Below are 26,658 nucleotides of genomic sequence, written 5' to 3'. Positions count from 1 at the left end.
ACATTAATTAACTGCCGTATTTGAAGAGGAAATAGTGACTGATACCAAGTGAAAATGATAAACAGTTTTTTTAATACCCTATATATCACACTTAATGCACGTTTTTCCAAAATTGAGGGCCCTTTCGAGAGTCAAGAGACATTTAGTACAGACTTTAAATTGTTTACACATGCTTATTATGAGTTGATCTTCCACCCTAGAAAATTTGGGGAGGCTAGGGAACATATTTGTCAAGATATTAATGCCCAGACATGGCTTGTGTTTTTCAAGCTGTAAACATGAAAGAATTTCAAGGTCTAAAAAAGATATGAAGACAGATGATTTCCACAGAAATATTTCACAGGCCTTGGTTTTAGGACCCATTGATGATGTACACAAAGTTTGAACAAAATCTGAGACGGTGCAGCAACAATCTTATCTGATTTGACACGGAATGACCCAAAAGTTACAGTGGCGCCTAGCTGTCACACACACACACACACACACACACACACACACACACACACACACAAACACAAAAAATAGGGTTCAGTATCAAGTAGGTCTAGCCTAATTACGTGAAAGTTTCTTGTTCTAACATTATATTTTTCACGTTTTAACAAGATCAGTATCATGTTATTACATGCAATTACAGTATCACGTTATTTCATGATCATGATATTTTCACGTTATAACATAACAGGATTGTCCTTGTAGCCTATTCATGGGATTCATCAGGTCCCTTTCCACAGGTGTATTAATCAAGCACCATGCAGGCTGCATTCATAATCAAGGTGCTTGATTGTATACACCTGTGGAAAGGGACCGGATGAAACCCATGAATAGGAACCTGTCCCGTTCCTCCCCAGAGCTTCCAATTCTACTGAGCCGGTCTTTCGTCTTTACATAAAGCTGCCTAAACGTTTTATTTTTACTTTATCCCTGCGCTGGTCCATGCACAGAGCTGTTGAAGCCATAGTCTTGTAGGCAATTAAAGACTTTAAAGACAACTTAGCCTAAAGAGTGTTATCCAACATAGAGGATTTCGCCTCATCGGCCCAGATGTTTGGAAACATCTCCCTGTTCCGATTCAAATAGCCAGGTGTGAAAGCGCCCTAAGGCTCACGAGTCAATCAAATTCTTCTTTTTTATATGTATATAATTATTTTTTATTTTATGAAGTCAAGAGGGTCAGCACTTAACAACTGAAGAAACTGAGTATGAGTCAATGAAATTCGATGTTAAGCTCGGTTTATGGTGATGGTGGTGGATGATAGTTATATAGGCCTAAGTATGCGAACACCCTAGCATTGTCGAGAACATTCTGCACCTGTATGAAGTAGCGGAGTGGCAATCGGGAAGATTCCGAAGATTTCCGGTGTGGCCTTTTGGGCCACACTGATGATTACTGTGGTAATGTGATCTCAACAGTGGCGTAACAAGGCAGTGGCGGGCCCCCGTGCGAGAATGCCGGTCGGGCCCTGATCCGATGTCATCTAGCCCAGGATGAATTAGCTCTGATAGCCACCAAATCACAATACATCTCCACCCTGGTCTCCAGCAACAGTCACAAATCCCAGGTTCTTTTCAATACACTAAATTCTCTCATTAATCCCCGAAATGTCTCCCCTGTTGTTCCCTCACCTGCCCTCTGTGAAAGCTTTCAAAAGTTCTTCATAGACAAGACTGCAGCACTGAGGCCTTCTGGTACCTCCACCACCCCACTCCCTGCCCCTCTTCCCCTCCTCCAGCCAGTTGCCCTCAAGCAGTTTGAGCCCATTTCTCTGTCCTCCCTATCTGCTGCAGTCAGACATCTGCAGCCCTCCAACTGCCCCTCTGACTGTCAACCCTCCCGCCTATTCAAAGATGCTACTGTCTTTGACTCGGTTGCCCCCTTCCTCCTACTGCTGGTCAACAGCATCCTGTCCTCTGGCTGTGTCCCAGGTGCCTTCAAGCATGCTGTGGTGCAGCCATTACTAAAGAAACCAAACCTGGACCCTTCTACTCTCTCAAACTTCAGGTCAATCTCCAAATTACCCTTCCTGTCTAAAGTCCTTGAGCGAGAAGTTTATGTCCAGCTGCAATCATTTCTTACCAATAACAACATCTTTGAGAAATTCCTGTCCGGCTTTAGAACAGCCCACAGCGCAGAGACTGCTCTCCTGAGAGTGCTAAATGACCTGCTCCTAGCCGCTGACTCAGGTAGCCCTGTGATCCTGGTGCTGCTAGACCTGACAGCAGCCTTTGACACCGTGGATCACGGGATCCTGCTGTCTCGGCTTGAACATCGTGTAGGCATCAAAGACACAGCCCTGAATTTCTTTCAGTCTTCTCTGGCTGACAGGAGCTTCTCTGTTCAGCTCGGAGATTGCATCTCTTCTGTTGCCCCCCTCACCTGTGGGGTCCCTCAAGGCTCTATACTAGGTCCCATCTTATCTCTTTTATACATCTTACCCTTAGGGGAAATCCTGGCAAGACACAACATCTCTTACCATTGCTTTGCAGATGACGTCCAGCTGTATCTCCCCCTAAAGGCCAATGGGCAGGCTGCGCTCCATTCACTGCTTGACTGTCTGGCGGACATCAAGGCATGGATGGGTGCAAACTTCCTCAACTTAAATGAGAACAAGACAGAGATAATTGTCTTTGGCAAAACCTCTCCGGCATTCTCCACCGATGCCCTGGGCCCTCTCGCCTCCAACATCAGGCCCTCTGTCAGAAATCTGAGGGTGATCTTTGACAGTGCCTTCAAGTTCGAGCAGCAGGTCAGTGCAGTGGTTAGGAAAAGCTTTTTCCACCTACGAACCCTAGCCAAGACCAAAGCCTACCTGCCCCGCAGTGCTCTGGAGAGAGTTATCCATGCATTCATCACTTCACAACTTGACTACTGCAATGCTCTTTACACCGGCATTGACCAATCTCAACTCCGCCGCCTACAGTTAGTGCAGAACTCAGCTGCTCGACTACTCACCTGTACAAAAAAGCTTGAACATATCACCCCGGTCCTTGCATCACTCCACTGGCTACCCATCCGCTACCGCATCGACTTCAAACTCCTACTGACTGTATTCAAATCCCTCCATGGTCTGGCCCCCACTTACCTTTCTGATCTCCTCCATCACCATATCCCCTCCAGAGCACTACGGTCAGCTGACCAACTGCTACTGGAAGTGCCCAGGACCAGGTTAAAAACAAAGGGGGATAGAGCCTTTGCAGTTGCAGCCCCTAGTCTCTGGAACTGCCTCCCCTTCCACATCCGTGCGGCCCAGTCTGTGCACAGCTTTAAATCCCTGCTAAAAACCCACCTCTTTGCACTTGCTTTTAATTAGGGTTCCCCTTCTTTTAAGCACCTGTTTACAGTGTCCCATAGTTACCTTTTGATATCTCTCCTTTTGTTTTATTTGTTTTATATTATCTTTTTTAACTAAATGTGTGTTTCCTTTTTTACTTTTTTACTTACTCTCTGCATTTGTGGACTTTACTGTGAGGCACTTTGGTGCGGCTCAGCCGTCTGTAAATCGTGCTATAGAAATAAACTTGACTTGACTTGACTTGACTTGATAGGCCTACATGTGAGTAACTGCAGTACCACAAATTTCCACAAGAGAGCACTATCTTACTTTGGAATTATAAGATCAATCAATGTGTGTGTGTGTGTGTGTGTGTGTGTGTGTGTGTGTGTGTGTGTGTGTGTGTGTGTGTGTGTGTGTGTGTGTGTGTGTGTGTGTGTGTGTGTGTGTGTGTGTGAAAATCACATTGATACATTTTGATGATCTTATTATGTCATGATACTGGACGGTGAAAGTGTAGTGGCTAAGGAACTGGACCAACATTCAGTAGCTGCGCGCACGCACACACACACACACACACACACACACACACACACACACACACATTATTCTCTGACAAATGCAATAACACAGTAAAACACAAAAATAGACATACTAATACTAAGCCAAGTAAAATCTATCTCACTGAATTCATTGAATAGTTTGAACAGTTAACCAATAACACAACTGCTGTTTTTCCATGGATCACATCCTGAGCAGATTTGAACTCTCAGTCTCCTGCACAGAGTCTTATATCTGTTCAATTCATTTTTTAGCATGGCATATACAGTAATATATACAAGAGTATAAAACATTCACACACAAAAATGGCATTAGTATCTTTAATATAGTATGCATTTGAAATTAAGGGCAATATCTACATTTGGTTTATTTTTTAATTAATACATAGGCCCCAAAGGTGTTGGCTATTGAGGAGCACCACATAACCAGATACAAGTTTAGTAGTCTATTATTACAGAACTTCCTTTATGTAGCATACAGTAGGACCAAAACTGTACTCTGTCCATTTACATTCAATGTCTTACAAAATATAGGACGTTGGACTGAATGAATGGTAAGTCCCTTACACTTGGCTAGGTCCTTTGGCCTGATTTGATGTCTTCGTCTTCTGTCCCCTGAATCTTATTCAGCAGGTGATGCGTTGCCCCCCCTTTCTAATAACCACTCCTTAGTTTTGTTGGTTGACCATCTTTACATCCCATCCCCTCCCTTTCCCAGCATCCTCTCACGTTCTATTGCAAGAGGCAGGTGCTCTGTTCTCTGGTCTTGCCTTGCAGCGCTGCCCTAGCGGCCAGTTCAAACACCTCCCTGACGCCCTCCTTCGTCTTGGCTGAGCACTCCATGTAGCCAAGGGCATCGATGTGAAAGGCCATGTCCCGACCCTCCTCTTGTTTAACAGGTTCCTGTTTCATCTTTACTAGTTCCCGACATGTGTACTCGTCATCACGCAGATCCTTCATGTTGCCCACCAGAATAATGGGAACGTTTGGACAGTAGAGTTTCATCTCTGGAGCCCACCTGTGTCGAATATTCTTCAAACTTGATGGGATTTCTATGGAGAAGCACATGAGTATGACGTCTGTGTTGGAGTAAGACGTTAATCGTAGCCTGTCATAGTCCTCCATGCCTGCTGTGTCATTCATATCCAACTGCACTTTTCCCCCATCAACTTCAATTCCAGCAATATAGCTTTCAAATTCAGGAGGGATAAACTCTTCAGAAAACTGGCGTTGGGTGAAAACTGTAAGCAAACTGGTTTTCCCACATGCAGGATCACCAACAATGACTAGCCTCTTCTGAATGGGCTCCATCGTTTCCAGTTCAGACGTCCTTGTTTCCCACATCTTTTCCTGTCCCTCCCTCATGACTTGTTGTATCTCTTCGTACATCTCCTCAGTGAAGTGACCTCCCCTATTTTTTTCCACCAGCTCATCCATTCTCTTCAACAGCTCCACAACTTGACTGCGGTCTCTACTGTTGTTGTTGAACACATGGTATCGTCCACCACAGTTCTCTATCACCTCTTTCAACTCAGGATGGGTAGAGTGCACATACTCATCAATAGTCTGACCATGCAGTTCATCACCGTGAGTGAACAGGATGATCATGTACTTAGCAGTTCTTTCACCAAAGAGCTCCTGTATGGCTCTGACTGCCCTCTGTTCTTCCCTACTGAACCTCCCCACTGCAATCACCAGCAGGAACACATGGGGTCCTGGAGATGAGTACTTCATGCATTTCACCATCTCTTTCACAACTGCATTTCTATCTGTGTGTAAAATACCAGGTGTATCAATCACTCTAACCAGGATACCCATACACACTCCTTCACACACTTGTGTGACTGAGTTATATGAGCGAAATGCTTCTCTCCCCAGGATGGTGTTGCCCACAGCACTCTTTCCCACGCCAGTCGTTCCAATCAACATGATTCTCAGAGATGAACCTATAAGCAACACAATTCAGTGAATTATGTGATATGGGTAAACATTAATACATAAATCAATAGTTGCATCCTTTAATATTCTAATATAAAAAGTCGGTAACACTTTACTTGACGGGTTCATTCATAACACATTCATAACAGCTGTCATGAACTGCATATGAAGCATTCATGACTGATTCATGAAACATGACTCGACATTCATACCAACACTTTCATGAATGTGGAAGACAAAACGACGAAAACTTGTCAAAATAAAAGTCCAACAATCTAATCCATATACAGGGTAGGCTATTATGAATCCTCTCCAGCGTTTGTAAACATCTCATGAATATTGTATGAAGTCTACTTCAAATGTCACTTTACAATACGAGTTGTGAAGTATTCATCATACTGGGAAGTGAACTACTGTAGTATACTGACTATCTGTGGACCTCTGAATGGTTGGACATTCCTGTTTTATGTATCTATTTAGTCATTGGTGTAGACAATTATGCATTCTTCAGAGGTTACTATCATTTAAAAAACAAACAGACTAACAAAAAATTGAATTCTCCTGGACACTGGACTTCCCCTTTGACTAAGATGTGACATGATCAGGTTGGCTAAAATAAAAAAGACAGCAATGCTGCTTTGCGATTGTTAGACTTTTATTTTGACAAGTTTTTGACGTTTTGTCTTCCACATTCATGAAAGTGTTGGTATGAATGTTGAGTCATGTTTCATAAATCAGTCAAGAATGTTTCATGTGCAGTTCATGACAGCTTTTATGAATGTGTTATGAACTCGGATAACGGACTCGAATGGCTTATTCATTTTCTAAAACAGGTACTACATATATCTGACATATGGATGGATGATGTGTGTACTATCAGCATACTGAAGCATGTTTGCAGGTGTACACCCATACAGACTGTGTACAGTACCTTAGGCTACTAGTCAGCAACAAGGGAGAGAAAGATAATTTCCCCTTGGCCCTTTTCCACTATGGGGGTAAAACCCCTGTTGTCTGGGGGAAAGCCTCCACTTTTTCTATGTCCATGATTGTGGCCGGACCAGCCTCAGGTCGGCGCTGGAGTAGGGCAGGACTGAATCGCTGCTAAACTGAGGACTTTTGAAATGGAAAAACAGACTAGTAACGTTTGTTTAGGGTTGCCTAACAACAGAAGTGACTTTGCTATATTTGTGAAGAAAAACGATCTACATAATATGAAAACTTTGGAAAAGAATTAAGGATACGGCTTCTTCCAATTTCATGACTTTAAATATCCTTGTAATTAACTGTATGCTCGCAGTGTCGTACTGTTTATTAGAAGTTTCTAGCATTGTTAGTTAATGTCCCTAATGTTACAGCTCTTTATGGAAACACAACACCGAGGCCACACGCCAGTGTGCCATAGGGCAGCTTTCAGAGGAGCACCGAGCAAGGAGGGCGAGGGTGACCACTCTCTGATGTTCCTGCCAAGCTGACACGCATACTGTACATCACAGTTAGGACCTGTACTTGTTTGTGCACCATAGGGCTAGCGTGTGGGTAGCAGATAGCTTCTTCTCTGTGTGTTTTGGTTTACATTAAGAGTTGCAGGAGTTGCAAGAGTGGCGGTGCAGCACCGTAACATAAGTCACAAAAATATCAGTTGGTCATTTCAAAAGAAGGTTCGGTAACACTTTATAATAACTAGACACAATTCATCATCTATTAAGCATTTGTTAATTATTAGTTAATGGTTTGTTCATCATTAGTAATTTATTGTTCATGCATAATTCATCATCAGTAAAGCATTTGTTCACAAAGTTATGAATGGTTTGTTCATAGTAAATAAAACAAATGTTTGTAAATACATGGTTTATGCCTTATAAATAATGGCTATGGCTATGGCTATGGCTATGGCTATGGCTATGGCTATGGTTATTTAGCAGACGCCTTTGTCCAAAGCGACATACAAATAAATAACAATACAAATTAAATTAACAGTGAACAATTACAAACTAGGGAGAATAGTAATATTATCAGTAAAACAATCATTTTAAGCACTAACCTAATGAGAAATAAAACAGTGAAATGAGAATAGCAATCAAATAAGTCACTCAGTTAATTATATATAATAATAATAACTAAAGCATGGTATGGCTAAATTTAAGGACAATAGCAAAATAAATTTCAAATTCTATCAATAGACAAATTATAACAAAACAATACATTATACAAACCATAACACATCACAAACTCAAAGGACTAAGTGCATATTAAATAAATATGCCTTAAGACCCCTCTTAAAAGATCCAAAGCTGTTGCTGGAACGGAGAGCACTGGGCAACTCATTCCACCAACACGGAACCACTGAAGAATAGGATCTACAATTTGACCTAGCATGTATGGTTGGTCGACATAACAGACGCTCCTCAGAAGATCGCAATGGGTGGTTGGGAATGTACATCGTGATTAAAGAACTGAAGTAGCTGGGAGCAGATCCAGTCAGTGTCCTATAGGCCAGAGTGAGAGATTTAAATTTAATTCTGGCTACTATAGGGAGCCAGTGGAGAGTAACTAGGAGAGGGGTTACATGTGTCCTCTTTGGCTGATTGAAGACCAGTCGTGCTGCAGCATTCTGAATCAACTGTAGTGGTCTTAATACACAAGCAGGTAGGCCAGCTAACAGAGAATTACAGTAGTCCAGCTTGGAGATAACCATTGCCTGTACAAGAAGCTGAGTGGAATCTTGTGTCAGATAAGGTCTGATCTTCCTAATGTTGTACAGGGTATACCGACATGACTTTGCAATTGAGGCAACATGCTCAGAGAAAGTAAGTTGGTCATCAATTATGACACCCAAGTTACGTGCCGATCTGGTTGGAGTCAATGAGGATGAATCAAGCTGGATATTGATCTGTTGGGGAATAGCTGTTTTTGCTGGAAACACCAAGAGCTCAGTTTTGGAAAGATTAAGCTGAAGGTGCTGATCCTTCATCCAGATTGAAATGTCCTTCAGGCATGCAGAGATCCGATGGGAAACACTAGAGTCCTCAGGTGGGAAGGATAGGAAAAGTTGAGTGTCGTCCTCATAGCAATGATATTCAAATCCATGAGAGCGAATAATCCCACCTAAAGAAGTGGTGTAAATAGAGAAAAGGAGGGGCCCTAATACTGATCCTTGGGGGACTCCTGTAGTGAGGTCATGAGACTTTGATATCTGTCCCTGCCAAGACACGCTAAAAGAACGCCCTTTAAGGTAAGACTTGAACCAGTCAAGAGCTTTCCCAGAAATTCCCAGTTCATATAGTGTAGAAAGGAGAATGTCATGGTTAACCGTATCAAAGGCTGCAGATAAATCTAACAGAATTAACACTGATGACTGAGCAGAGGACTTAGCTACTCTCAATGCTTCAGTCACAGATAGAAGAGCAGTTTCAGTAGAATGACCACTCTTGAAACCAGACTGCATAGGGTCTAGTAGGTTATTCTGATAGAGGAAGTCACACATTTGCTTGAAGACCACTTTCTCCAAAACCTTTGACAAGAAAGGAAGAAGGGAGACAGGTCTGTAGTTCTTCACATCAGTTGAATTAAGTGTACTTTTCTTCAGCAAAGGCGTAATTCTTGCCTGTTTAAAAGAAGAAGGAACTATTCCAGAACTGAGTGAAGTATTAAATACATGTGTGACTGCCGGTATAATAGCGGGTGCTATAGACTGCAGGAGAGTAGACGGGACAGGATCCAAAGGGCATGTTGTTGGACGGCTTCGCTGAAGCAGTTGAGAGACCGCTTCCTCATCAAGAGGAGAGAAAAAGTCCAATGATGGCATCATGCTAACACCAGGCAGAGTCCTTCTTATAGGGTCATCAAACTGAGCACTTATCTTAGCAACTTTCTCAGTGAAAAATGTTGCAAAGTCATCTGCTGACAGTGAAGTAGCTGATGGCGGTGGTGGAGGATTGAGAAGAGACTTGAACATAGCAAAAAGTTTTCTGCTGTCAGTGGCGTTCTCAATCTTACTCTGATAATATGTTCTTTTTGCAAGTGTGACAGTGGATGAAAAAGATGATAGCATAGACTGGTATTTACTAAGATCATTTCTATCTCCAGATTTACGCCATTTCCTTTCAGCAGCTCTAAGTTCCTTGCGTACTGAGCGTATACTGTTTGTCAGCCATGGATGGCGAGGTTTAGAACGAGTGGGTCTTGTGGAAAGAGAACATGCTGCATTCAGACAGGATGCCAGTGTAGAGCAAAGAGTGTCTGTAGCATCATTAACCTCAAGTGATGAGAATGAGCTTGGAATAGGTAGAGCAGAAGTTACTAATGTTGCAAAATGTTCACTTGAGAGGCTTCTGAGGTTCCGTCGGAATGACATCGTCGGAGCAGGAACTGTAGGGTTATCAAGGAGACGCACAGAGAATCTAATGAAGTAATGATCTGATACATGTAGAGGATTAACCCAAACGTTGTCTGCAGTACAGTTACGTAGCAGAATCATATCAAGATCCTTACCAGCCTTGTGAGTAGGAGGACTGTGAACACGTGTTATACTAAAGGAGGAGAGTAAGGACAGGAAGTCAACTGAGGAGGAGTTGTCCAGATGAATGTTAAAATCACCAAGGATCAACAGAGGGCACGTATCCATTGGAATAGCAGACAGTAGAATGTCCAACTCATTCACAAAGTTGCCAAGCTGTCCTGGAGGGCGATAAATAACCACCAAGTATAATTTGTATGGTTCAGTTATCATGATGGCATGATATTCAAATGAGCTGTGGTTTTGAGTCGGTAGCAACTGAGTAAACCTCCAGTCATCAGAGATCAGAAAGCCTGCCCCGCCTCCTCTACCAGAGGAGCGACAGGTATGCGAAAAAGCATAATTGGTCGACAACGCTGCAGGTGTAGCAGTATTTTCTGGCCTAATCCATGTCTCTGTAAGCGCAACCAACTGAAGTGATAGCTGTGAGGCCAGAGCAGGAATGAAATTAGCTTTGTTCACTGCAGATTGGCAATTCCACAGCCCCATAGAAAAAGTAGGATATGAAGCTTGTTGCCTTTCGGCATTAGAGCGCATATAAACTTGTTTATGTTGAATGCACATTATTACCAGTAGGATGGCAGATAACAAGACAAGGTGAGACAAGAGTGAACTTATCTGAGAGGTGCCTTGCTTGTGTCCTTGCTCGGTGGACTCGTCGCAGGTAGACTCAATTCGTCTTGACACGAGTAAGCATGAAGCAACCATTTATAAATGAAATCATCTCCCTATTATGAACCAGTTACAAACTATTAGTAAATGCTTTGATCATCATTTGTAAAGTATTACTCCTATGTTAATTCTCATACTGTAATTCATGATTAACTCAGGAGTTAAAAGTGGTTAGTTAATGATTTTTGTGAGCTCATCTAAAGTGAGGACTGTATATGCCTTGTTACATATTTACAAAAGTGACAATGTTTTTACTTGGTTAACTTCACTTCAGTATACGTCAGTCAATTATTTACTTGTATGTTTGAACTCTCTAACTATTGTATCAATGCGCTGCTTAGTGCTACATCAAATGTGGTCATACGCATAACAGGAAAGTAGTCCTCTGAAAACGAGTAAAAGTAGATCCCATCTCTCTCAGAATAGTAGCAGAGGTAGTGTTGTGGTTAAGGAGCAGGGCTATCGCCTGTTCTGTTGAAGGTTCGAATCCCAGCTTCTGCAGTTGTGTTTAATTATTATTGTGTATGTCGCTCTGGATAAAATTGTAAGCTTAATGAAGGAATGTGAACGTAGTATTTACAACTTATTTGCAAATGTGTAGCAAAGCATAAAAGGTCCTCACTTTAGATGAGCTCACAACAATCATGAACTAACCACTTGTAACTCCTGAGTTAATCATGAATTATAGTATTAGGAAGTGGTTTATAAAACATGTATTCACATCCTTACTAATCATTAGTGCATATGTAACAACTGTTAAATAATGAATAGTATTTCATTAACAAAATGTTATTGCATGTTATATTAAGTATTAGCAACAATTTATACATATTTTAGAAATAGGCTTATTCACTATGAACAAACCAATCATTTTGTGAACAAATGCTTAAGTGATGATAAATTATGCATGAACAATTAATTACTAATGATGAACAAACCATTAACTAATAGTTAACAAATGCTTAACCCTTTCATGCACGCATTATGAAAAAAATTGTCTAGATTTTTTTAGTATTGATTTTATTACTCTATATGAGCCCAATATTGAAAATCAGTTGGAATTTTTTAAAAATATGCTTTTATATAGAAGTTATGTTACTGTCCACGTATGTGGACAGTGCGCAACAAAGGGGTAAAAAACAATAAAATGTAATGACAGAAAATGTGGAAACTATGGCCCTCTACTTCCTCCATACTACCCACCCAGCCCTCTACTACCCCCATACTACCCACCCACCTCTCTACTACCTCCATACTACCCGCCCAACCCCTCTACTACCCCCATTATTGCTCACCGACCCTCACCCACCCCTCTACTACCCCCATATTACCCACCTCTACTACCACCACTACCCAACCACCCCTCTACTACATCCATACTACCCACCCCTCTACTACATACCACCTTGGCATTACCACATGTAATTAGTTCATTATTTATAAATATGTTTACCAAATGTTTGTTTCTTTGTAATTTAAAGCAATTAAAATCATATTTGAAAAAAAAAAAAAAAAAAAGTCCTAGTTACAAAATCTAATATTTGGCCATTTAACTCCTCTGTTGCGCAACGTCCACATACGTGGACAGTTGCTTTTTAGGGTCTACAAACTCCATTTTACATCCGATTTAATTTCTGAAAACATAGAGTTGTTCAACACACTCTCCTGTACAGCATAATATTTTTTTTAACATGATTTTGCCTTCTTTAGTACTAGATTTTTACAGATATGCCTGGAGCATTCAGCATATGGCCATTACTGTCACTCATGTTGAATTGATGATGTCATCAAGCAGTCAATATTCCAAATATAAGATGATACATATTCTTAATATATTGCCAAGGACCTACTTAAACTGCCCTGAAGTGGATTGGTGTATATCAACACGATAAATAAGTAGAAAACAGAGTTAAAGTTACTGTCCACGCATGTGGACGTTGCGCATGAAAGGGTTAATAGATGACAGATGAATAGATGAATTGTGTGTAGTTATTATAAAGTGTTACCGAAGGTTCTTACTGTACATATCTGCTGTACCTTTTCTGATTAAAGATGTTGAGGAGGTCTCTTGACGGTTCTGTATGGCATATCAAAACAAACAGTAAATTAACAATGAGAATGAGAAACTGAGAGCATTGCTACTGTGCCAGCACCATACACACTACCAAAGTCGTGAGGTCCTGTAGCTGGTGACTCTCCAGGTCTGGAGATGTGTAGTGGTCCTTCACATGAGTCTCACAGTAGGAGGCCAAGCAGGTCAAACAGATCTTCACTGCCGTGTCAGGGCAAGCATCACAGAGCTCCTGTCCAACTGATACACTCCAAGGACAAAATAATAGTCTCTTTTATTTAGTAATTTTAGAGCATTTGAAAAAATGTATGTTCTGTCTGAATGTGGACAAAGATACATCACAGGCATTGTGTTAATCACAGATCTGAAAACTGGAGCAGTGATTCACTATTCTGGTTAATGTGTGTTCTCATATGTGTTGTTTACAGTCTTATATGTGTTTAGTCAGTAGCATTTGTGTGAAGTTGTTAAGCAGTGACATACCTAGAGGTCGACACAGATGGCGCATAACCAGAATCCCAGGACTTGATGCTGAGGGAATCAAGGATGTCCGACAATTATCTTAACCATTTCACATTTCACACCCTGACAATGGACTGCTTAGAACACTAAAGATCAAGTAGACACCTCTGTAGCATCATGGCTGAGGAAGAATTTCTATCTATAATATTTTGACAAATTAAAATACAAATATGTACAAAGACAATATTACCTACCTGGTCAGAGTGAATATCATATTGCTATTACACTGGTTCTGGTTACTGAGCACACCACATCATGTGAATATGACCCCATTTATTTATTATACCTCATGTCTGGCTAAGTGGCTATCACCAGGTTAAGCTCAATCTTTTAAGATTGAACAATACTCTGAGGAGTCTGCACTGTATTGCTACTGCACAAGAGGCATGATCAATGGGCATAGTTCAAGTGACTCTGTACTCTTGGGCAGGCACGTGCAGAGAAGGGGGGCTACAGGGGCTCTAGCACCTGCCCTTTTTCCCCTTTGATGTCCAAGTGCCCTTTTGACAGGACCCGTTTTTTACTTTTTAAAATGTGTAATACTTCCGCTAGTTCCAACGTGAATATTCACTAAAATGTCTCATTAATAGTTTGTGAAATTAGAAATGTACAAAAAGAGCAATTTTCTATGTTAACCCTATATGAGCCCGACCGACGCAAGTGCGTCAAAAACACACCCATTCTTCTCTGTTACATTGCTCTGCTCATTGCTCTTGCACAGCAAGATTAGATGTATTGCACGAAAGCGCAGAAGTGGGCCTTTCGAACGAGCCTAGACACTAGTCTGTACGAAGTATGAAAATTAAGCTAAATCAATCATTTACAGTCTATATTGCTCTGCGTTCACCCACGCATCCTATACTCTCGCTTGAATTACTGGGCAACCTGGCATCGCACAGACATGACACGCATATCAAATGAGAGAGGAGGAACAGGGCTTTCCATTGATACCAAATGCATCGATCTTCCTGTGTTATCAAAACAGACGAAGTGACAAACAAATAATAATGTCATATAGCTTATAGGCTACCATTACTCTCGTTTGATTTAGCCAACTTGTGAATCCGCGGTCAGAAAAATATGGCATGCATGTCAGATGAAAGAAGAGACACAGAGCTAGATACCAAATACAACATTCTAGGTCATAAAACAGATGAAGTGACAGCAAAATAATAGCTTAATTTCGCTCCACCTACCCCGTGTTTTTGTGTTTTTTATGGCATAGCCATATGGTCATAATCCAACGTTATCATGTGTTTCTCTATGGCAAAGCACGTTCATAATCCGGTTTTGAGATCCTAGCAAACTCCTGTATGGTATCCAATTCAAGACTCATATTGCATCCAAATTTGTTTGACAAATAAACACTTTTTTGCCTTTACTTTGTTCATTGCAATGTAGTAAAAAGTTATTATAGAGAATCATCATGTGTGCACATCATGTGTGCTACCACGCAAACAAGTCAGGTCAGATCAGCTCGTGTCACAAATATGGAGCACAGAAAGTGTCAAAACACAATCACTAAATACAAATTGCCATTTATTTCTGTAAGGCACACACCACCTATTTTTGTAAATTGCTCAGCTCCTAAGTCCGACAACATGCGTAGATTGCCATTTTCAGGGCAGTCAGGCCTACACAAACATGAAAGTCACGTTGAGCTAGGGAATGTAAAACTTATAAGTTCCAGTTTTTACACCATTCAAATTGTGTGTATCTTTTCTAGCTTTCGTATGCATTATGTTCTATAAAACATTATATCATATTCTGCAGTGCAAAGATGCCCGCTAAAGACGGGAAAAGAACACAGTTTTCTGATTTTTCTTCCCCATGTGCCCCATTTAAAAAAATTGAGCCCCTGCCCCTTCAAAGGTCTCTGCACGCCCCTGCTCTAATCCTTCAACCAATCAGACCAATGATCTAGGTCTGCTTAGTGAATAAGCCAGTTTGTGATTGGTTCCAGCAAACATGGACAGGCAGGAGAGATAAACGAAATCCAATCAGGTGGGGTTTACAAAGTCTATTAATTTGAACCTCCGTTCCTTTTTTGGTTATTGCCCTTGATTTACATGAGCTGTCGGCCATCACCGTGAGTGCATTTTTGTAACTGAAGCGTTCCGTTCGCGACACGAAAAATCCATTTTAGAATATGGGTCTATTTTTTTCGAATGTACGCGCCACTGTTGCATCTGGTGTAGCTACTTCCATTGACTACAGTGATAAGTAACTGCTGCGACCGGCTGCAACATACAGTATGCGTTGCGAACGGAGCCCTTCAGTTACGCGTCCGGTGTAGCTCCCCTGTTAGGCCCAATCCCATTTTTTCATTCTTACCCCTTTGCTTCAGTCACCCCTTTGTTTACACCTACCCCTTCCCTTGAAACAGAGTGGCATAGGGGTGAAAAATATTCCCCTTGGGCAATTTAAACACTTTTTCTCTTAAACATTATTTGCAAAGACTTCATGGCCCCCTCCTGTTCCAATATGACTGTGTCATTTCCCTATCCCACTCCTTCCTGTCTGCCTCTTCACTGTCCTGTCATTATAAAGGCAACAAATATCTACCTACCTTTCCACTTCCCATCCAAGGTCATGTGGGAGGCCTTTTGACCGGTCACTCCTAATGGACAGGACTCTGGACACAAAGGAGCGTAGTTTCAGTAACCTCACCGCTGAACCTAACAGCTGAAATTAATGGTGGGGTTCTGTTTGTGGGATCTGCACGAACAGAGTTGAGTCTGTTTGTGGGTGATTTCCTACATGCACTTACCCCCTAAAGTCAAGTGGATACTCTTTTGACTGGTCACTCCGTATGGATAGGGTATCAGACACAATGGAGTCCCGTTTCTTCATGATGTCTCTATAAGTGTCAAACGAGACACAACCAGAGCACACTCAATTGCATGCACAAAAAGCATTGGTTATGTTTACATGAGCAAAATAAAAAGGGATAAGTGCCCTGCTAGAAAATGTGGGCCCTTTGATAGACAATAATTCTGCCCCCCATATAGTATTATGTGTGTGTGTGTGTGTGGGGGGGGGGGGGGGGGGGGGGGGCTCTCTGAGGGCCCCCTGTCAGTGCTGGGCCCTTAGAATACTCCTAACAATGCCCCCCCAGGTGGCGCCCCTGACGCTCAAGCCCATGGAAAGACACAGTGATTACTGTTTCCTGTTTCTTATTTGTTGCTTACTGTAAACACTTGTTTGGAATTTGTGTTGCTATTTATTGATTTTAGAGGCTCACAATGCATGTGTGTGTGTGTGTGTGTGTGTGTGTGTGTGTGTGTGTGTTTGTATTCCTCAATGAAAGTGATCACTCATATGATCAGGCACGTGAATAAGAGATTCTACACTGGAACTGGAGCTCAAACAGGTGCAGTGTGTGTGTGTGTATGTGTGTGTGTGTGTGTGTGTGTGTGTGTGTTTGTGTGCTAGTGATTTTTTTACATTTTGAATCGAAATCGCAATTGGAACTAATGCAATTCACTGACTGATAATAGGTGGTTTCCATGGACGGAAAATTCTACTCTCATATTTGTAAGTCCAGAGTTGAGTCTGTTAGTAGGTGGTTTACTTTTCCACTTACCCCCTGAAGTCAAGTGGATACTCTTTTGACCGGTCACTCCGTATGGATAGGGTATCAGACACAATGGAGTCCCTTTTCTTCATGATGTCTCTATAAGAATCACACAGACACAACCAGAGTAGTGAGAGGTTCAGCAGAAGATATGGAGATTGTATGAGCTAAGCTGTATAAACTCAGCCTACCTGTGAGGCTTCCCTGGGTCACCTGCGTGTCCTAGATGATACTCTTGTCCGTCAGGTAGACTCATGTGTAGGCTTCATGGAGCCCTCCTTGACTCTGTTTTGTTCTTATCTGATCACCTCAGCTCAGCTCACTTCCTGAGGTCAGGGATAGAAAATGGCATGTAAAAAGATCCAATAAAAACTGTTATTATTAATCAGGGTTTGAAGGTGATATCTTTTTGAACATGACATTTGGAGATTGTGGGCCAGGACTACTGTTTTGTATTAATTGACCAAATCATGTTTTACTCAGAGTTTGTTCATTTGGTATTCACTGATCTTGTAATTCAAGCTCAAGGCCACTGGTGTAGGCTACTTCTATACTTCTTCTCCAGACAACTAAAGAAAACATATCCTACAACAACACACGCCCTTCAGACAATACTTTAACTTGAAAATAACTTATTCTTTCATTAACCGAGATCCCATATTGTTATTGGATACACAGATAACTTTGAAGGCTTCGTTAGATATATATATATAGATATAACACTGAGAATTTAGCAGAACAATATCCATAGGCATTGGAAGCAATAATACACACCAACACCAAGTTGTATGCTCTAAGTAGTATTGCAGGAAATACCCATTACGTCCGAATGATTGGCCTTTGTTTGCATGTATCAAACTCCTGCTTGATTTTTGTATCTGAAAACCGTAGATAAGGGGACAGGCATGCACTGCATATTCAAGGCTAAATATACTGTAGTTCTGCAGGACTCCATATGTGTGTGTGTGTGTGTGTGTGTGTGTGTGTGTGTGTGTGTGTGTGTGTTTGTGTTTGTTTGTGTGTGTGTGTGTGTGTGTTGGGGGGGGGGGGGGGTCTCCGCTACACATACATGCATTGAGTAGTGGCATTCCACCGCAAAAATTCACCTGATCAGTAATAAGAGAAAAAATCCAGGAGAGTGAACTGTGGAAACAGCAGGGTAAACTTTAACCTGTGGGCTGTGAAATTAATGGAGATTAATGGAGTTTTCTCATTTGGTATCTTCTCATTCATGCACCAGTCCACTAGTGATATTTAGACGAATTTTCCAGATAATTAAAGAAAACATAGCCTACAACATACACACTCCATTCAGACAAGAACTTAACTTACTGTATATGAACAAGAACTCATTCTATGAATAACATCACCCTGCTGAAAAAAACAGCAAGAAACCAGCTGAGGCTGGTAGCTGGTTTTAGCTGGTTTTAGCTGGTCTTTGCCCAAAACACAGTTATTATTGCTGGTCTTTGCTGGTGTAGCTGGTTAGGCCACCAGCTAGACATGCTGGCGTGACCATCTGAGGAAGCTGGTCGTGCTGGTGTGACCAGCCTGTCGTTTGGGATACAGCTGGTTTAAGATGGTCATGCTGGTGACCAGCCTGTCCAGCTTGACAAAGATGGTCAGCTGGTTTTCTAGAATAACCAACATAAGCTGGCGTGGCCAGTAAAAACCAGCAATGTAGACCAGCAACACCAACTAAAATGACCAGCTTAAGGTGGTACGACAATCAAAACCAGCTGAATTACCATCATAAACTGGGTAAACCAGCTGAAGGTATGTTTTCGCGAGAGTTTTGATGGTCTAGCTGGTTAACCATCAAAGGGTGGTCAAATAAGCTGGTTAACAAGCTGGTCAACCAGCAAACCACCTTTAGCTGGTCAGGCTGTTTTTTTCAGCAGGGCATTAACAGAGATAAGGATATCGCTACCAGCTACACATATCGCTTTGAAGGCATTGATAGCCAACACTAAGAATTTAGCAGAATACTGTAGGCACACCACTGAACATGGTCTATTGCATTGCCTTTGGACAGGAAGCAATCCTTTCCATAGCCTAACTTCTAAACGCTCTATATTTATTAAATAGCCTACACTGTGGATACATTTATTTTAAATAAGCCTACAATAGGTATTGACAAGGCTGAACCCTTTCATAGTATTACTGTAAAGAAGGTAAATAAAATGTAGCCTGCTAGCTTAAGACTCACCTCAAAATTCCCTTCTTCAACAGGAAGACTGACAATTGTCAGTTTTGACATATGTCGTAATCGGCTACCTGATCCATCGAGTTTGAAAGGCTGTTCTCGATTATTATTATTTTCTTTTTTTTAAGTGTTATTATCTGTGTGATATCGTCTCCTCTTGGCATAACAAGCAGTTATTACACACTTGAATAAAAAATTATGTCCTCAACAAGAGGTTGCTTCCTGCCTTCAGTTTTGTTTTCTCTCTTATGTTGTTTAACCTGTTATTCAAGAAATGCAACAGCTTGAGTAAATAGGACAAACAGGGTGTTGCTGTAGAATGTGTGTCTGTGTGTAAGTAAGCATGCAGGATGTTGATGTGGTGTGTGTGTGTGTGTGTGTGTGTGTGTGTGTGTGTGTGTGTGTGTGTGTGTGTGTGTGTGTGTGTGTGTGTGTGTGTGTGTGTGTGTGTGTGTGTGTGTGTGTGTGTGTTTGTGCAGTTCTCTTTGTGTTCATTGAATTGTACAATATCTTACTGCTACCTGCTTAAGAAATGAGACCCAGGACATATGTGAGAGTCTGTCTCCTCTTCAAGTCTGTCCTGGGTTTTTCTTGAGCATCAGGTAGTATGATATTGTACAATTCAATCAACATAAAGAGAGTACTACTTTCTTTATATTGAATTTCTTTATGTTGAAAGTATTACTTTTCCCACATTTCCTTTTTTTTGCATTTTAATGTCTCACTTTTTTCCTTTCTTCTTTTTTTTTTAACTCCAAGCTCCAAGCATTACCTCTCCTCTGATTATAAGTTCTACTTTTTCGATATGCAATGTGTAAAGCACATTGGTTGGCTGTTATGGTTAGAAATACACTTGAACTTGAATATACCCTTGAATACATGAGCAATAAGATGCAGTACCTTGTTACCCTGGAAATACAGAGTTCTCGCAAGAGCACAATTTGAATTTGCTCAGCGAGTTACTCTGGCAATCAGTAATGATGCCCATTACCATAGCCGCATCAATCAAAATGTTTGAAACGGCTTTGGCCGGAAGAGGAATATAATACGGTGCTCAAATCTTTCCTTTGCAAGAGGGAGATTTCTGCTGTTTTGCTGACCGGTTACGCATACAGTATTCATAGCAAGACCTTAAATCTTTTTATTTTAGATTTAGGTCTGGATTTCCAGGCCACATTATGGTTAAGGTTTGGGTCAGCTGTTGGGTTAAGGTAATGTTCAGTAATTGTTTAACAGCAATTCTATACTGAACTTGAATTGTAACAAATGATCTGTTGTCTGTGCACAGACTATCTAAGTAAAGTGTATGCCAGTTAACTCTCTGCTACAACTCTGATAGGAGGATTGCCTGATGATGGTCATTTGACCAAAAATGTTGCAAATGAAGTTTAAGCAGCAAATGAAGAGCTTTTTGCCAGTTCTGATAGGAGAGATCAGGTATACAGAATACTACGTATCCTGATAAAGTTCTCTTGGTTTTTGGAGTTAAAATAGCCCCATTTCATCACATACCCTTCACCATACCTAGAGATTGGCATGGTTTTGTTTCAGTTAGCCTAGCTAATAGTTTGTTTTGCATTAAGAGATGATCTTATGGTTTATGGTTATGGCTATTTGGCAGATGCCTTTGTCCAAAGCGAATGAAAATCTTGTGAAAAATAATGGCATTGTGTCTCTGTCAATACCAAATAATTGAAGCCCTTTTATGGTGTGATGAAAGTTTTTCGCTACACTCTATGCACCCACAGCCCTGGGGGATAAGCACCCTTGTCTTTCAATCCTAGTGACATCCCTGCTACACACCTAAGTAAAAGGAACAAGTACACAAAAGATCATTTCATAAATTAGCCTGATTATTGGGATATCAGCAAGCTGACACAGTTGTTAAAGCATGCATATAAATGGTTATTAGCTTACAATCAACACATTGAGTATATCAACACAAAATAACTGAACAGAGAAATATTGTCTGTTTTTAGGTGTCATCTGTGAAATACAATGAATATAGTACAAGTACAAATGCAACACTCGGGGTTGGTGAAGGTGATGTTCTAGGATGGGTAAACCCTGCCTGATCTGCAGCAAATACAGTAGGCCCTTGTGTGTCTGATGGTTTTACCTACAACTCTGCTACCTTCAACAATACTCCTCAAAGCTCCAAATACTGTAAGAACCAGGTTCTGTGTTCACCCCCAAAAAGAAAAGACAGGAAATAAATACACCATCTGGACCCGCAGGAGCACCATCATAGTCAGATGCAAGTTTAGTTTAGTGTACACAACTTTGTTTATGTAGCATAGTCACCTTTCCATCTTACAAAAGACAGTGTGTTGACCTTTTAGTCTCTTTTACTTTTACTTTTACTATCTTTAAGTCTCTTTTACGTCGCTAGGTCCTTTGGCCTGATTCGATGTCTCTGTCCCCTGAGCCTTACTCCGCAGGTAATGCATTGCTCCCCTATTCTAGTAACCACTCTTCTGCTTTGTTGCTTGGCCTGCTGGTTTACATCCCCCTCCCCTCCCTTTCCCAGCATCCTCTTGCCCTTTATGACACAGAGCAGGCTTTCTCTCTGTGGCGCTTCTCAGCTTGCAGCGCTGCCCTAGCGGCCAGTTCAAACACCTCCCTGACGCCCTCCATCGTCTTGGCTGAGCACTCCATGTAGCCAAAGGCATTGATGCGAATGGCCATGTCCCAACCCTCCTCTTCCTGTTAAAAAAGAGGAGGTTGGGACATGGCCCTTCGCATCAACACTGCCCATCTTGCGCTACCTTGGTGTGCTCCAGCCAAGACGATGGGAGGCGTCGGGCAGAAGTGTTTGACCTCCGGAGCCCACTTGTCTGGAATGCTCTTCAAACTGTTTTGGCTATCTATGGAGAAGCACATGAGTATGACGTCCGTGCCGGGGTAAGACAGGGGTCGCAGTCTGTCGTAGTCCTTCTGGCCTGCTGTGTCCCACAGAGCCAGCTCCACCTGTTTCCCATCAACTTCAATATCAGTAAAACAGTTTTCAAATACAGTGGGGATATACACTTCAGGTAACTCACCTCTGGTGAGAAGTATGAGCAAACTTGTCTTCTCACATTCATAACCACCAACAATGACTAGCTTCTTCCGAATGGGTGCCATCGTCTTTAGTTCGGGCATCCTCACCTCTTCGTACATCTCCTCAGTGAAGTGACCTCCTCCCCTTTTTCTGTTAATCATCTCATCTATTTTATTGACCAGCTCTACAACTTGTGTGTGGTCACTGTTCTTGTTGAACACATGGTATTCTCCACCACAGCTCTTTATCACCCCTCTTAGTTTGGGGTGGGCAGAGTGCAGATATTCATCAATAGTCTGGCCATGCAGTTCATCACTGTGAGTGAACAGGATCATCATGTACTTTGCAGCTCTCTCCCCAAAGAGCTCTTGTAGGGCTTTGACTGAATTCTGTTCCTCCCTACTGAACTTCCCCACTGCAATCACCAGCAGGATTACATGAGGACCTGGACACAAGTATTTAATGCATTTCACTACCTTTTTAACATCTGCATCTCTATCTGTCTCTAAAATAGCAGGTGTGTTGATTACTTTAACCGGTCTCAGGCTACCCATACTAACTCCATCACATACTCCATCACACACTTGTGTGGCTGAGTTATCTGAGTGAAATGCTTCTCTCCCCAGGATGGTGTTGCCCACAGCACTCTTTCCCATGCCAGTCGTTCCAACCAACACAATGTTCAGAGATGGACCTATAAACAACACAATTCAGGGAATTATGGGTATGCCACATGAATTGAATAAAGTAGTAAATAAATGAATAACTAAAAAATGCATGTTTAATATTACAATTAGTACAAGCTTCTCACTTTCTTCAACACAAAACATGAATCCACGCACATATTGAATTTCACAGGGAAACACATGCTTCTCGATTTCATGCTATACTATCAAAGATTCTAATCGTTTTCCAGTTTTATTTACAAATGTAGCTGTACAACATCAAAATAATGAAAAAAAACAGTTCTATAGGCACTGTATATACCTTTATACATAGTATCTCACCTGACTTAAAGTGAACAGAAACAGCCTGGCTCTTTCCTCCATGTTGGAGTTGTGTGTAGAGTCTAACAGTGTAGTCTCTTCCTGATTTCAGGCCTGTGATGTCTGCGCTGCATGACTCAGTACAGATGGACTGTGGCTCAGCCCCTTCACTCTGGTAAGAGACCAGGAAGCTGTGTGGGGTCTGCTTCATCTCAGGAGGCACCTCCCAGCTGAGGCTAGCAGATGATGTAGTGATGGATCCCACAGCCAGACTCTCTGGGACTGGAATCTCTGGATGGATTGAGAAGGTTGTTGTGCAATAAAATCACGAAGTTCAGCCATTTGACAGATAAAGGGTGAATCCAACATTCTTAAGTGAATTACTGTGAAGAGTATCGTAACAATGGATGTGATGCTGTCTAAATTAAGTGAACATATATCTAATAAGTATTTGCATTCAACAATGTTTTACCTGTTTTAAAGATTTGGCTGCTTGGTTTGCTTTGACAGCCATTGTTCAGTACAGTGTACACACTGATGCTGTAATCTCCTCCAGGATATAGGCCAGTGATTGTATAATTGGGGGAATCTCTGTGTATGGGTTCTATGCTCTTCTGATGATTCTGATTCTGAAGCTCCAGCAGGTAAGATGCCCGGTCCACTCTGGCAGGTTTGGTCCACCTCACAGAGGCCTCCAATGACCTCAAATCCACAGTGAGATTCTCTGGTGGAGGAACATCTGTAGAGAATATTGAGGTTAGGAGGAACCGTAACATTTTATGTCATCATAGCCACAGAGATTCTACTTTTTGACAAAAACATGACTCACATGACTCATGCTAACTTGAGTGGACATCTTGAGCATGAGCGCACATAAAATGCTTCATTGTATGTAGTAGAGTAATTGGTGCCTGTGTCAAACACCACTGTGACAGTGTTAACAAGTCTGTGACTAGATGTACCACATAGTGGTACATAGAAGTTTAATTTTTCCAGCTCGCAAGCCAATGGAGAGAATTACATTTGCTACCACTAGGGTGCGTCTAGATTTCTAAGCTAGGATGTATCTGTTCTACTGACCAGGAGTAGACTTACCTCTGTGCATGTAATGTGGCTTATCATGCCTTGGTACAGATGTATATCTCACCTGTGTGAACAGATCTCTCTACACATGAGCTCTGATAGCCATCTTCACTGAGGGTGGCCACAGCAAAGTTATACTTCTCTCCTGGAATAAGTTCTGTCACCTTCAGACCCAAACCTGCCACTACTATGCTGTGCTGCTTTTCACCTCCTCTCCAGGTCACTCTGAACCTGTGCGGTCCAGGGGCGCCCTCTGGTGGTGACCAGCTAAAGGACACAGAGTCTGGCTGCACTGAAGTGAACTGGATCTGCCCAGGAGGAGGAACATCTGGAAACACAGGTGAAGGTGCAGACCAAAGGGTAATTAGGGCCCGAGCACCTAAGCTGCAAAGCCCTGTTTCTATTATTTTCTAGCATTATTTTTAGGGCCCGATCACCGGGGGTGCAGGCTGTGCCTTATTATTTCTGTAAGAATTATAAGAAGTCCACACAGAGTGTCTGTAGGAACCCTATTTTAGTTGCTTTGATTATTCAACTGTTATTCAAATGTTTTGATTATTCAGCTGTTAATTATTCAACATCTGCGCTGCTTAGACCTCTAATAATATAATGCTAATAATTCCTGACGGAAACAATCGTTTGTTTTGATCAACTGTTATTCAAATGTTTTGATTATTTAGCTGTTGATTATTCAACAGCTGCGCTGCTTAGATCCCTAATAATAATACGAATACTGTAAATCCTTACAGAAACAATCAGCGCTCTGGCCCTAACAAACGTAGCATGTAATGTAATTACTTGACGTTACAGAATTGGCCAAAATATGCATGGTAACAAATTGAAATTGAATGACAAAGGGTCATTACCTCTTCCTTGCTGTGTCTCAGGCACTGCTGAGCACTGAAGATCCTCCACCAAAAGAGGGTTGTGTTTCTTGAGAGCCTCATAAAACCTCTCTTGCGCTACGGCTCCTTTCTTCTCCAGCATGGTTATGAGGGCAAAGTTCTTACTCTGGCTGGTTGTTTTGCATTCTACCTCTTCCCTCTCCAGGCGAGAGAGGACCCCGCCACTCTCCAGGTGGATAAGAAGAGGTGCAAGGACATCAAGACGCATCTCAAGCTCCCCCTTGTGCTTCTTGAAGAACTCTCGGCCTGCTTTCAAAAAATGGTAATAACAAAGAAGTTATGTGATTTGTTTGATAGTGCCTCCCCAAAGGACTGGTTAGGCAACTCTTCAAATGATCATGAACACTGAAATGATAGAAAGCATACCCTGACCTCCCCACACCAGACTGGCCATAGCTGTGATGGGGCTGTAAAAACATCGGAAAGGAACAGGACATAAGAACACAAAGAGGTTAGTCTGAGTGGGTGTGTACTGATATACTAAATTGATGTATACCTGATATACCCTGATATACTAAATTGAAGTGTAATTGCAGAGTAAAAACAACCTGGGGTCTATTTATAGCAGTTAACTTTTGATTGAGAGCAAAACTGCGTTATTCAAGTTAAAAAAAAAATTGTCAGAAGTTTGCCAATGTTGGCCACTAGTTTGGGCAACTATGATAAGTTTTCCACTAGTGGCAAATGTGTTTGCCAGTGATTTGTCACCACACGGTCAATAATGACATACTTCCAGTGAACTTCTGGTGACAGACCTAATTTGCATAAAGAAATGTGACCTTGCCACAAATTGTGGAAATTGTTTGCCAGAAGTCTGAAATAAGGGCACCCATTACATCTGAATGATCGGCCTTTGTTTGCTTCTATTTCAGAACAGCTATGAGAAATGCGAAAGAGCTTAAAATGAAGCTTTTGCTGCTCTAGACACTCAGACTCTCAAAGCGCCGCACTGAATCACAAAGACTACCCTTACTAAAACATCTAGGCCTAATGGAAGTTCATGTCACTGGCTTTGGGCATGCCACTGCACGTAGAGAAGGTCTATTGCATTACCTTTGGACAGGAAGCAATCCTTAACGTAGCCTGACTTTGAAACGCTGTGGATAAATTTAGACTCACCGTGAAAATCCCTCCTTCAACCGAAAGACTGACAAGTGCCAGTTTGGACAGATAGGCTACCCAATCTGTGGACCTGGATGGCTGTTCTATTGTGTGTTATCATCTCTACTTGGCATAATGCGCAGTTGTTACACACTTGAAGAAAACAGTGTCCTTGACAAGTGTACTGAGAGCAAAGAGACTGGTTG

General features: G+C 41.7%; 1 protein-coding gene across 1 annotated transcript; it reads right to left on the bottom strand.

Moving 5' to 3' along the window:
• Nucleotides 1–22,043: 22,043 nt before the first annotated feature.
• On the bottom strand, nucleotides 22,044–26,658 carry LOC134068494 (uncharacterized). Its single transcript, XM_062524142.1, has 7 exons — nucleotides 26,471–26,658; nucleotides 25,718–25,758; nucleotides 25,313–25,597; nucleotides 24,511–24,774; nucleotides 23,836–24,102; nucleotides 23,385–23,654; nucleotides 22,044–23,071 (listed from the first exon to the last, which is right to left on the bottom strand). Exons 2-7 carry the CDS (start codon nucleotides 25,743–25,745, stop codon nucleotides 22,044–22,046), a joined length of 2,142 nt encoding a protein of 713 aa, XP_062380126.1. The 5' UTR covers nucleotides 25,746–25,758; nucleotides 26,471–26,658.

This window comes from Sardina pilchardus, chromosome 21 (genome assembly GCF_963854185.1).
Source record: "Sardina pilchardus chromosome 21, fSarPil1.1, whole genome shotgun sequence".
NCBI lineage: Eukaryota > Metazoa > Chordata > Actinopteri > Clupeiformes > Clupeidae > Sardina > Sardina pilchardus.
The sequence above is the reverse complement of the archived record's forward strand: the minus strand, read 5'-3'. Positions and strand labels throughout refer to the sequence as shown.

What these genes read in the sequence shown, in the direction of transcription:
- LOC134068494 (XM_062524142.1), bottom strand. Translation starts at nt 25,745, where the DNA reads ATGGCCAGTCTGGTGTGGGGAGGTCAGG. An exon ending in TGAGACACAGCAAGGAAGAG is followed by an intron (nt 24,775 to 25,312) that starts GTAATGACCCTT and finishes CTGTGTTTCCAG; the next exon opens with ATGTTCCTCCTCCTGGGCAG. An exon ending in CAGCCAAATCTTTAAAACAG is followed by an intron (nt 23,655 to 23,835) that starts GTAAAACATTGT and finishes CAATCCATCCAG; the next exon opens with AGATTCCAGTCCCAGAGAGT.